The following is a 13249-nucleotide window of genomic DNA, read 5'->3' as shown; positions in this document are numbered from 1 at the left end:
TTTCATTTTACTTTGAAATTCACAAAAGATTCTTGATCCAATATACTCTGATAGACAAAGTATAAGCCATTTTATTCCATGTTTCAAAGAGCCTAAACAACTAGGTTCTATATTCAGAAACTCAGAGGGAAGGAAATAGTTTTTTCTTTATAGGGAAGTTTTTGGCCCCTGAAAGCATTATACCAAAACATCATCTCTGAAAGAAATTACAATGCTGATCCAAACTGTTCCAGAGTGATTGTGTTGCTCATATATACCCATCAAATTTTATTTTAATAAATGCTCTATGTACAGTAGCTCTGGATAATATATTTATTTCACTGACAGAACAAAGAACATAAGCATGTGAATGTGACTACACATTTGTTTTTCCAACCGATTCCTGTTAAGCTTTGAATCTCTGGACAATTTGATGGGAAAAAGGCAGAATAGCCTACTTTTACACACATAAGCTAATGTGCATTTTGTAAACATTCTGAAATAAAAATAATTATGGGATGCACCATTTACCTTAATTTCCTGCAAACAACATTTATATAATTTAGAAAGTGATTCAAACTAAGTTTAAGCAAAAGCCTTTTTAGACACACTTTGTAAAACATTCAAAAAAGCCATTATGGCATATAAAGGGTTAGTGCTCAAAACTAATTGGGATTTTTTTTTCCCCCAGCAAATTTGGAAATGAACTGAAGCTGCTCCCTGGTGTGAAAGCTGAATCCAGCAGCCACCTGCAGGATCAGCGACCAGTGCTGCCAGATGCTACAAAGCCTTTGATTTCCAGTAGCGATTTCGGACACATTTAACTCATGTGACATGAGCTAACTGGAATAGCATATTCAATCACTTCCCCCCCACACCTTTAAAAAAAAAATACAAACTCTGGCTTTTCTGCTTTCTATATATGAAACAGCTGCAGCAGATAGACTCATTCAGACTCACAGCTTGGGCCCTGGTTTTCTTAATGACTTCCATGATGGCATCCATGTTGAGGTAGCTTTTGCTGGTGGGAGCTGGGCCAACACAGACAGCTTCGTCCGCCATTTTCACATGAACCTGAAGAGGCAATATTCTGCATTAACAGATGCTCCCAGCAAAAATAATTACCATCATCCTGAAATATGCACACAAACCTGATTGTTTCAAAGATAATTTACATACCATAACGACTCTAAAATACACACCGAAATTACCAACATTGACATACAAGAACTCACACAATAACATTAAATCTCATTTCATTTAACTCCGAGCTTAAGTCACTGTCAAAATGTTTTATTATTCCAATATATCATTTGAATTTGATTAAATAAAATCATGACAAATATAATTTCAGCTTCCTATACTGATCATCTATATGTAAATTCAGACTAAAAACTACTTTGTTACATGTAACCAGGGTAGTCTAATATCTTAATACTTAATAACAAACATTCATGACCAGTTCTAAGCAGGCTCCCCAGGAAGTTGGGGATAATTAGAGTGAATTGAATGAAGGGATGCAGTGAGTGTCCCTGCACAGCATCAGGTCAGCACCATGCACAAATTAAAGCCTATGACTAAAGAGTTCAATATCACTACACGTGAACCAGAAAATCTTGAGAATTATTTAAGCAGGCTCATGTTTGATTCCTAATCCATTGTATCCTCATTTATATGCATTTGCCAAACATTTTTAGTCAAATCTGAACTATACGAAAGGGACAAACATTTCCAACATTTTACCAGGAATAATAAAATAGCTATGTTAGAAGTTAGGTTTGAAGTTAGAAGTCTACTTACAACTCATATGCATGCTTACCTTGAAGAAAAAGTTACAAAAGTTTAATTAGATTGGTCTTCAACACATTTTCAGAGTTCAGAATACTTTTCCTTTAAAGTAAGATACACAGACCCGAGAAACAAAACAATCAGTTTTTCATCATTCTACTCTCCTTTTGTAAGTTCCCTTTCAGTATATATTTAAGAAAGCATGCCATTGCTTAAACTGTGTAAGATTATATTAGCTGTGTCAGTAAGACTTGTTATACTGACAGTTTGACATTTCCAATGCTTACCAATTTTAAAAGCTATTTTTATGAAGTATTCTATATCATCTTCAGCATTCAAAACTGAGAATGCTGAACACTAAAAAGTGTGTTCTTTTAGAATACGAGTATTCACATATGTGAAATTCAAAGTATTTTTAGTTTATGAACACAGGATTTTGTTCTTTGTGAAAAGGAATTTTATTTCCAAGTAGCATGAAGGCTGTCACGTATGACAAACTAAGGTTAGAAGTACTGTAGCCCGCATATACTATTGACTCATTCAGAAGAAACGAGGCCAAAAAAAAATCTAGAAAGAAAGAGTGACAAGCAGTAGTCAAACAGTATTTTGAATAATATAATGAGAAATAAGTATTCAGATAAGTATAACAAACATGTATAACAACCACAGGAGTCACTAATTAAGCATTTTATTCATTTTTATTGACATTTTTCTGAACTTTGCAAAAGTTAATCCTACCACCAGAAAGGAAAATTGACTTGCACCACTTAGTTCCAAGTTCCTTTCTGGCAGCATCTCTTAAATAGCTTCTGAATTTGCTGTATACTTGAGTATCTGAGAGTTCACATAACCTCCTGGAATTGCCATGCATTTCACATTTGAATTATTGCTTCTGTAAAGTCACAATGGTTTTATTTTACCACTACAGCATTAGCCTCACATTAAAAACAAAGCAAAACCAAAAACCCCCAAGCGCTAGCACAGACAATCATGCAGCAGATTTTAATGCTTTTTAGTAAGTACACCTCAGCAACTTAAGCCAGTAATCCATTTTGATCAAATGCTATCAAGATTAGCTTGTCTGTCATCTTTCCTGGAGCACTAAGTACAAGAAACAGCATGGCCCTTGGATACCCTTATTTGCATGATTGATTTATATGCTTAAAGTTGTTGTTTTGAATTCCAGCATGCTTTACATGTCTAAACAAAGTTATTCAAGCTTAGTCATAGTTAAGCATGTATGTTTTACAAAACCAAAGGCTTCCTTATAGAAAAGGACTAACTTAAGATAGCTAACTATTTTTAGGTATCAAGAGAAAAACCCCACACCCACACGCTTCTCACACTGAGACACCAGAAGTCCTACTAGTACGAAAAGCAGCCCGAGAAGATACTGCAAAACCATTGATTTTATACATATAACCAGTCTTGTGCACTTCCCCCCCACCATTTTCTCCCCCCTTCTGAAGTGTTTCATTGTTACTTCAACTCTTTGGAGTTTTGACTCTTCCTTTCCCACATTCCCCTGTAATCAGGCAAATCCATTCCTCCTTATTTACCTTACTGCAAGTTGTTAGTGCCTTCTCTAGTTCAGTGACAGTTCAGCCTTGCATACACTTTAATATACCACACGTGGATATAACAGAACAGTAGCCATATCACATTCACATTACCTGATACACTGCTACAGAGCACCAAGCAAATCTCTCAAGGACAAGAAAGAAGTCTCCTTTCTTCCCCATAGTTCAAAGCCTCCAGATTTTCAGGTTGCAGTGACAGCTCTTCAATCTATGGATCCTTCTCATATCTACTTTTTTTATAAGTGATTACTTCTCATATATACATTTTAATAAATTATTAAACCAGTCCACATATAATCTGAAAATGGAGGTCTATTTCTTCTTAGTAATTAATAATTCCCCTCTCTAAGCATTTAATTTCTTTCACAATGCACTGTAGTTTATGAAGAATACTCCAAATACCATAACACAAATACACTACAGAATTTACAGTATAGTATATAGAAACATAATTACACTAACCATCATTACTAGCAAACATTACAAGAGCCATCATTTGAATCTACATTACCATGTGGCACATAATTCACACCACAATTCAGTAAGCCTTTTTCCTCTGCAGAAGCTGACTTATAATGCAGTATTTCTAGACAGTCCAAAGAATCCAGCAACTCCCTTTCCTCAAGCACAAGTTTCAAATATATTTATTTTCAGATTCAAGGGTTGCTTAAGTGCTTGACTTAAATCACAGTCCTAGGTATTCAAAAGTTGTCCCTAACTTACTACAGCTAAAACTTCAAAAGTGTAATTTCTCCCTTTTCTGTTTTCGTTTACAAAAACAATGTCAACAAAACAAAGAAGCAAGTCCCAGGAGGTTCTTGAAGAAATGCAGTTCCTTCATAAATATTAGAATTGACTCTACAATCATAGAATCATAGAATACAATCTCAAGCATGAATGGATAACAAAGGCTGGGAAAGCAGACAAACTTTAAAGTGCTAAATGGTTTATACTGCAAGTTTTAATCATATTGGGATACCTGTGTCTCAAAAGATACATTTCAATCAGCTACAAGGACCTGTTATGTTAGAGAACACAAACAACTAGAAATCCTGAAAAGACACATCTTATTTGTGTAAAAGCAGTTTAATTTCTGTAAGTAGTATATTTCATAATGGCTAATTATATTGCAGAAATAAGACAAGAGATTCACCAAAACCTACCGAATCATCATTTTACAGAACCTCCACTTAATTCAAAAAACTACAGACTAAATTTAGTCATCTGAATCCCTGTATAGGTTTGTTACACCTTTGGAAATCCAAACCCAAATCAGTAACAAACACCCAGCCAGCTCATCACAGCCTCCTCAGCTCTGCACCTTTGACAAATAAGCTACTAATAATACTCTGGATTTACCAAGGAATCCTAGCAGAACATTAGAATGAATACTCTTAAATAGTGTAACTACTTTTGGATTAAGGTACAAAGACAACTGGACACAATTTGAAGTACAACAATGATTTTATTGCACAATTCTTCATGACCACATACAGATACAAGAACTAGCTCAAGTCCAACAAGCCTATTAATTTAGAAGCAAACTGCACAGAAACGGCCACCTGTTTCCAAAGCTAGTTTAGGTCCAGGAGCCACCTTCATGGCAAGGCACCTAAACCAGTAAATCCTGCCAGGTCTTTACACAAGAACAGCTTTGTTTCTTCACCATATTTCCAGCAAAGAGGCACGTGAAGCGAGGAGTCCATCAGGGCTGATTAGCCAGCCATTTTCAACCTGGACTGGTTCCAAGCACGGCTCCAGGCTTCAGCAGCTCTCAGGGTGGAGTGTACGATAAGGGGCAATAACAGCAGCAGTGACTGGTTTTGGAGATCCTTCTTATACATTGTGTTTCAGGAGGATTTATAAACCAGGTTTGGTGCCAGGGCTTGGCATCATATCCCAGAGGAGAAATATCTCCATAACCCAAAATTGTGGATATAAGCACCACAAAAATACTCAATATCCACTTTGCAAGAGATAACCTGATTTAGAAGGGCTGCACTGAATCAGAGCTAGTAAGTGCCCAAATTACCTAGATTATGTTAGCTCTCCTTTAGCTAAGGAGGGTGGCACACGTACTCATTTGCCAGCAGCATGCTCTCTTGCCCAGCCATACTCTGAATTTACTGAAGTATCCCCTTAATCAAACCTGTATCCCAAATAATAATTTTGAGAGATCAAAATGAATAGCTTACTACCTAAGATATACATAGCACTCCTAGACTGACACTGACACAGCAGAATCAAGGTAACCTTCTCCAGGAGTCATTCAGCTGCTGCAGATTGCTAGTTGAAGTCTATATTATAAACAAGTCACATTTACATATGTATGCCCCTCAACATTTAAACACAGAAAAGTTTTCTTGGTATAGAAATAGAATGGATGAAAAATTATTTTAAGGCAAAGAGCTAAAACACTTTTCAGTGCATATGCAATCTATAAAACAATCGAAGACACTAGGATAATTTACAGATCTCTAGCATTATAATTATTCAACAACTCCAGAGTTTATTACCTTCTTATGGATCTGGTTCATGACAGAAGTGCTTTTCTCCCCAGTTTACTTTATAGTGATTCTCATCTACCAATTCCAAAAAGTAAAGGCTGACTTTGTCATGAGAGCCGATGGAGGAACAAAAAAAGTAATACATCTACATGTGTTTCTGAACAGAGTTCTTAATATCACCCACATAGTTTCCACAGATGATTTTATATACTTCAGCAGTTTCTGATGTTTATCATGTGACAGATGCCATTTACTTCAGCGTAAATGCCTAATTAACACATACACACATGCACACTCACTCCCCCCACTCCTCCATTTCCGAGGAGGTAGAAGTCTGGGATTCCCCAGTGTCCCAGTTTTTCAGAGTAGGTCACCCTACACATCCCCAGGTCTCAACACAAGCTGATATTCATGCAGAGACAGTTATACTGAGTTGCAAGATGCATTTTTTCCCCCCAATTCTTCTGTACTGTTTCAGAATTTATATATAGGGAAACTGTTATATCTGCATATGCAGTGTTAATCAAACCTAAGAAGCAATTAAAAAACCCTCAATGAAGAGAACACTTCTGTTTGGTACACTAGATAAGATCTTGAGCATTGTTTAGACAAAGAAATCTAATCAAACAAGTCATTCTCCTTTTATAGCTCAAATCAATATTACACATTGGAACAACATCCGTTGGTGTAAGTGGATTCACTTAATTGACCCAAACTGCATAATACCGCTCAGCAAGACAAATCACAATTAGCTCAACCCATAAAATAGGGCTAATGAGTAAATCCTTTGTAAGGTAGCTAAAAAAAAACAACCGCCTCAAATCTTGCCAGTACCACTGCCAAAAGAGACAGACAAAACAGAACAAAAAGCTTGTGGCATTGAATAGTCTTGAATTAAAAAAAAAAATCAAATGGATGCAAAAAAGGTTCAAATCTACTGCTTTGCCAAAAACAGATCTTTTATCTGACCTAAGTGTCTTTAGCAGCTTCACGCTAAAATACACACACCGATAATATATTGAGTCTGTGCACATAGTGAGCGTGAGGTATTCATATAGCCTTTAAAGTGCTATCTGCAAAGAAATACTTCCACATGATTACAGCATTTAACCCTAAAATGAAATAATGGAAACATTCCTAAACCACATGAAAAGCAGAACTGTGAAAGCCATAAATAGCATAAGTATCCCACATTTTCCATATTTATTTTTACTCAGCATTTCATAAACCTAAATAAAAATTTATGCAAACAAAAAAGTCAACCTACAGAGTCAGCATAAGTAGGTTTCTCTGCAAGCCTATTTTAAAACTTATATTTTTTTAATTTGATGGCCCACGAATAGTTATGTGAGGACTAAGGTAAAACAATTGTTCAGTGGCCTTCAAACATTTGGTTTAGTGAAGGATATTTACTTACAGTCCCCTCCAAGTCTACAATGACTCTCAAAACAGCCCATCTGTTAGCATCCAAAGGATTAGATCCTGGGTTAGCAGACATCAGCCAAGGGAAAAAAAAAATATATATATATATTAGCACCCTTTCCTCTACTCCCCCTTCCTGCCCTTCGGTTTGCCAACTGGTCAAAACTTGAAGACAGCAATAGCCTCACCAACTAGTGGCCTGAAAAATCCAGATTTCGACTAAAATTAAAATGGAAGGATCCAGTTTAAACTGAACAGTCTTTAAAAGAAGAGAAACACCAACCAGACAAGGAAGACTGCTTTACTAACCAAGACTAAGAGAATGCACTTTTCAACACACAAAGATTTTCATCTGTTCACATTCTCACTTATAAACATTAATTTATTTTTGTAACCTTAAAAAAAGAAAAAGTAATCTCAAAATTCTCTCTCCCATGAACAAAGCTCTGGAACTTGGTTGGCTGCTAAAAAGACACAGTTTTACTTGACAAAGACCTCATCAACAAGAAAGGATTCCCCATTGTATCTAAAGGCCTGATCATTAGTACTGTGAAAAACAGACCATGCTAAGGCTGTCATGCAGTGATACTCTGAAACTGAGTTCTGTTTGCTGGGCAAGCAAGGAAATGCCTCCAGAGTCCTGAAGACATTACAGATAAGAATCTGAAGGAGAGTCTTCCAGAATGGCTTTGGCTCCTAAAGCCTTTTCCTATATGCTTATTCTTTGGCGGAGAACTCCCCAGTGAAGCAACCTTCTAGAATACTGATGGGAAAGAAGCCTTCTCCATCAAAGTTTCATTGCAAGGGCTTACTGCATTTTACCCTCCAAAATAGTAAAGACCAGGAACTACTAACTTAGTGCCTCATACAAACTTAAGACCACAGAACTGAAGTTTAGCCAGATCTGAGTAGCTGAATGTTGGGAAGACAACACAATTAGGCTGACTAAAACAAGGTGGTGTTTTTTTTGGCCAGACATTGAAAATTGAAGGTATGGTGTTTGTCTCTATAGTATGTTCTTTTGGACCTTTTCTAGGAAACCTTGTCTCCACGGGCTACTATTCAAAAGAATTCAATCATTCTTAAAATGAGACTTCTTTAGCCTATCTGCAGATAACCAACAAGTACAAATAAAAGGTTGCTTAAGTTCTTTTCAAGTTCAAGCAGCTTTTCTTTTTGAGAGGAAAACCTGCTTAAAGCTCTAGAAGACAAAAAAAGCTAGTCTGTCACAGTTAATAGCCAATAAGACTAATTTGTCTGCTATTGAAAATTTAGCAGAATGATACAGTTGGTTTGTATCACAGCCTTCCACACGTTTTAGTCAACACCAACCAGGAACAATCAATCTTTCTTTGGTAGAATAACTGAAAGCGTAGAAGTGGAAAAAGGTAGATCAACAGTCATCTTGTTTACTAATCTACCTTTGGATGAACTGCAGGATTAACAGAGGTAGAGGAATTAGGAGGGAAAACCCACAACATCCCATTCTTAAACTCCAACTCACTGCACCAATAGCAAAAAACTCACAATCCTGGGGGAAAAGCATTCCCCTTGTCTCCTTCCACCCATGGCTCCCTTCAATAGGGTGCAGCAGCTACCAAGTTTCTTCACCCAGGTGAAGATTAGAGGCAGCACAGCCACTCAAAACAACGTTGGCTGATTTAGGGAGTGCTGTGAAGGAACAGTCTGCAAGCTAGCAACTGCACTCACACCTCTGCAGACTATTTTTACTTTGAAGTACATTATCTAGAGCAAGCCTCCAGGAGAAACAGGAAGAATTTTACTTCAGAGCATACACTAACAACTTGGGAAGATACTTAATAAATCTGTTTACCAAAGCAAGAGTCTCCATCTGTCGCAAGAGTTGAGCAATTCATCGTATTTAGAGCAGTCCACTATGCTCTGTGTGGATGCTAGAAGTTTTGTCTTTGCAGTGTTTGTGATTCTGAGCTTTAAGTGTTTTGCAAAAAGAATTAAGTTCTCTGTGTTGTTAACAAAATAGTAGTGCCCTACCGTGTTTTTAGTAGCCTCTCTGCATTTCAAACACATCTGCACCCACGTCAGCCTTTCCCTAATGGAATCTCAGCTTTCTAAGCACATTAGCAAAGCAATAGGACAGATCTTTCTCATGCTGTTTTTTTTTTCCTGCCTCTCCCAAAGACAAGCTCACCACGGAATGCATTTGATGCACGTTTCTTTGTTTTGTTTTCTAAATGGCTAAGACATGTGGGAGATGGGAAAACTACTAGTTAGGCAGGTCTAGAAAACAGTATCAGGTGGTAGCAAGAGTAGCCAACAACTACAGAACTTTATATAGTAGAGGTTTAGCTCTTAAAGCTAGATTGGTTGAGCTAGATATCCCAGAAGACATATGGGATTCAGAAAAAGTAGCTTAAACTCAGCCACATTACAAAGCAACACACAGTATGCATTGGCAGCATGCTCCTATCTAGCATTTTCAGCTTAATTCAGATGGAGTTCCTCTTTCAGATGGATGAACACAGCACACAACCATTCAGATGAGGTTCCCATCTAATCTCCAAATCTGCCTGCCTACAGATGGATGGACTGCAGAAATTGCTTCCAGCATCCAAAGATGGTAATAAAGTCAGGAATCCCTGAAACCAGTTCCAGGGTTGAAAGAACAGCCTACAGCAAGATGAATTCACAGCTACCTGACATTTCAACTACGAAACAGTATTTAAAAGAAAGGTGAGAGGGGAAGTGTGGACATCAGCTCAAGGCAACATATTCTGGAGCAGTAGCTGGAGGACTAACCAAAAAAAAAAATCAGAAATGCAAGATACAGAACCTACAGTAAATTAAGTTCTTCCCAATGTGGACTAACTTCTGGCCCAAAATGAACCATTGAGACATGAATGAAGTTTCACAATAAGCCTCACTTTATCCAAATACAAGTTGCCACCCAAAAGGATGATCCCACCCCTAACTCTCCTCCACATTCAGCTCTAGCATTACAACGCTGCAGAGACAGATCAATGAACTGAACAGACCCAGTGGAAAAGTAATCTAAGGGGAGGGGAAATTAACCTTCTGTCAGATCAGCAAGTTAAACCATCTCCCAGCCAAATGATCATTGGATCCAATACAGTGAGTGAATGAGAGGGGACAGGACAGCACAAATAGTCCTTTCAGAAGTATTTTAGACCTAGAGAAATTTAGACATAATACAAAACCAGATCTAAAGTGTCAAATAATTCATAAGAGAAAATTCCCAAAATAATGGGTTGCGGGTGAATGCAAAATACCTTTAAGGATGAGAAACTTTCAGTGCAGGTTTTCTAAAGCACAGAAAAATTTCCTTATGTCTATGCCATATATATGTATCATAGAAAATATATATGTACATGTGTGTATATATATGTACATACACACACACCCATTAACCACTTTTGGGTACCCAGTAAGTGGAGTTTTTCCACTAAGGTTAAGTACTAAAGCAGTACCTATAATAAACCACAAAAATTCAGTCATGAAACCTCAAAATTATCATCATGCCCAGCATAAGGTTATGTTTTCAGAGGAATGGAATCTTTAATACTTAGAAATGCCTTATTAAATATTCACTTTATCAGACAATGTTCACAGAAGTAGAGCATTTTTCCTTCAAAATTCCATTACTGTGAATATTTAGGTTTCTTAAAAATTATCCTTTGTTAGTTCAATAAAATTGTTAGTTCTACGAGAAAATTACTTTTTTGACAGTGTATTAAAATTATTCATTACCTCATAGGACAATTTTGAAGATGACAGTCCTCTATATAAAACCGATCCTTTTTTCCTATCCTCAAAAGTCTTATTTTGGAATCTCAAAGCTGACTTGTCTTTCAAGAGGCAGACGTCAAGATGAAGACTATAAAAACTGCGTAATGGAGAAAAAGCACCAAGCATGCTTGCTGTGGGAACTCACACAACACAGTAAGCCAGAAATCCCATGAAATCTACTTGTTAAGTAGCTTTTCAGAATAGACTTACCTTTAAAAAAAAAATACAATTTTTAGCAAGAAATCATTCCTGCCCATGCCAGAAGTGTAATCACTTCCATGCAATCTGTTTGACAGCTACTTGGTCCTGTTACAAACAACATAGTTAGAAAGTAAGAGCAGCATTTGTTATAAAACTGTCAGCCCACCATGAACTGCTAGCCCAAACTTACATTTAAAAAAGAGGGTCTATGACAGAGCCTGTCAGTATTTGCAACCTTGTATTCAAAGAAAGTTTAAGCAGATTTTGCATAGTACTAGATATAAGTAATCTCAGAAGACCCCGAAGTCAAGTACCTGAAGAATTACATGGGAAAATCTTTGATCCATAAAGGAGGATCAAACTAGGTAACAGCCAGGGCCAAGGACCTCCAAAGAAAAAAATAAAAAGCGGATCAGCAGAACTAAGTTACAGGATGAAGAGTTCCAGAGTTGACTGCTAGACATGGCACAAGACTACTTTTGCTGCACAGAAATCTTAAACTGGGCAGAAGAAAGAAGGCAGGAAAAGTATTTATTTCTCAGTTTCATCTCATGGTGTAATGCTTTTAAAGAGGTATTTATTGTTCATTAGACCACTGTACTAACCTCCATTCCATCCTTAAAGAGAATTTATGTGTTTATATTCTGCAATGCCAATCATATTACCCATGCGTTAAGTGAAGCAGTGCGTATCTGGTCTTACATGGTACATCCGTACACTTGAAAGTGGTTGTATAGACAAGCAGCTGGCTCACCAAATCTGTAAGGACTGTGTACAGCCTAACAAATGGGCAGGAATACACAAGCAAACCTGCACTGTCTAAATACGATTTTCACACAGTTAATACCAGCATTGGACAATCCAACTGTGGATGCTGACACCAGACTTCATGTGGTCCCATCCTTTTGCAGATCATCTGACAAAAATATTTTCAACAACTTCGTTGTTTGGTTTTTTTCCTTACAGCCCTCAGAGTTCTGCCATAGCTACATCTCAAACTGTCACGTTTTAGCATGACTCTAGGAAAATCCTTAATTTGTTTTTTAGGTTGTGTATTTTCCCTGACAACATTTCCACCTCCCAGCTGATTTCCTATGATACACACTTTTCCATCTGAAGGTAACTCAAGGATAGCAAGCAGAATCTTAGTCTCTGCTCTATCCCATTAATCTTATGACAATATTATTTCAGCACATTGAGCAGATTTAGTCTAAAAACAGCACATGTATTGAGGAGACAGGTCTTGATATTGTCTTGAGCATTCTTCGCAGGCCACTACGAAGTTCCCCCCACCAAGAGTTTAAGCACAGTTCTTGTTCCAATAACCAAAACTATAGCAGAGTGTCAGGTCTTCTCCCACACCTACTTCATGCCCTTCTATAACAAGCTATCACTTCCGGGATTCTCTTTTTTGAGGCAAGAATTTAAGAAGTACAAAGAAGTCAAATGCTCCTGATCTTCGCTTTTGAAGACTGAATAAAAACTAGAAAATACGGGAAGTACCACTATCAGACTAGCTCAATTACAGTATCATAAATACTTATGGCCTATATATACAAATTCTAATAAATATATATTTAGATCTTAAATATAGTGCACTTGATCAATGTTAAATACATTTAGTGTGGTAAAAAGATAATTACATTCTATACAGGCAACACCTGCACAACACTGAAGGGAAGAAACAACCTATTTCTGTAAGGTGACAACTGTTTCCATTTTTAAGGTACAAAATTCTGTATTCCTCACAAAATATAGGTAATATTCACAGGTTTACTAAATTAGCTCAACCTTATGTATAGTTTTATAAGACATGGGAGTAAACTTCTATATAAATTCCTGTTTTAAAAAAAGCCCGGAATTAAAAAAAATCTTTCCAAGTTGCATGGAATCTACATAGCACAGCAACACATACGCTCACACAACAGTTCCTTCTAAATCCTCTTTCCTGTTAGCATTTAGGTTTTGGTTTTTCCCCCCTCCAAC

At 37.0% G+C, this 13249-nt stretch overlaps 1 protein-coding gene across 1 annotated transcript in view; it reads right to left on the bottom strand.

Moving 5' to 3' along the window:
• The window catches only part of PCCA (propionyl CoA carboxylase, alpha polypeptide), a 299399-nt gene that overhangs the window by 248780 nt on the left and 37370 nt on the right, over positions 1-13249 (bottom strand). The window contains exon 6 of the mRNA XM_009333370.1: positions 940-1053. Coding sequence (XP_009331645.1) covers positions 940-1053 — 114 coding nt within the window. The remainder of the gene's footprint in view (positions 1-939; positions 1054-13249) is intronic.

The sequence above is a fragment of the Pygoscelis adeliae genome, unplaced genomic scaffold (genome assembly GCF_000699105.1).
Source record: "Pygoscelis adeliae isolate BGI_AS28 unplaced genomic scaffold, ASM69910v1 Scaffold48, whole genome shotgun sequence".
In the NCBI taxonomy this organism is placed as follows: Eukaryota; Metazoa; Chordata; class Aves; order Sphenisciformes; family Spheniscidae; genus Pygoscelis; species Pygoscelis adeliae.
The sequence above is the reverse complement of the archived record's forward strand: the minus strand, read 5'-3'. Positions and strand labels throughout refer to the sequence as shown.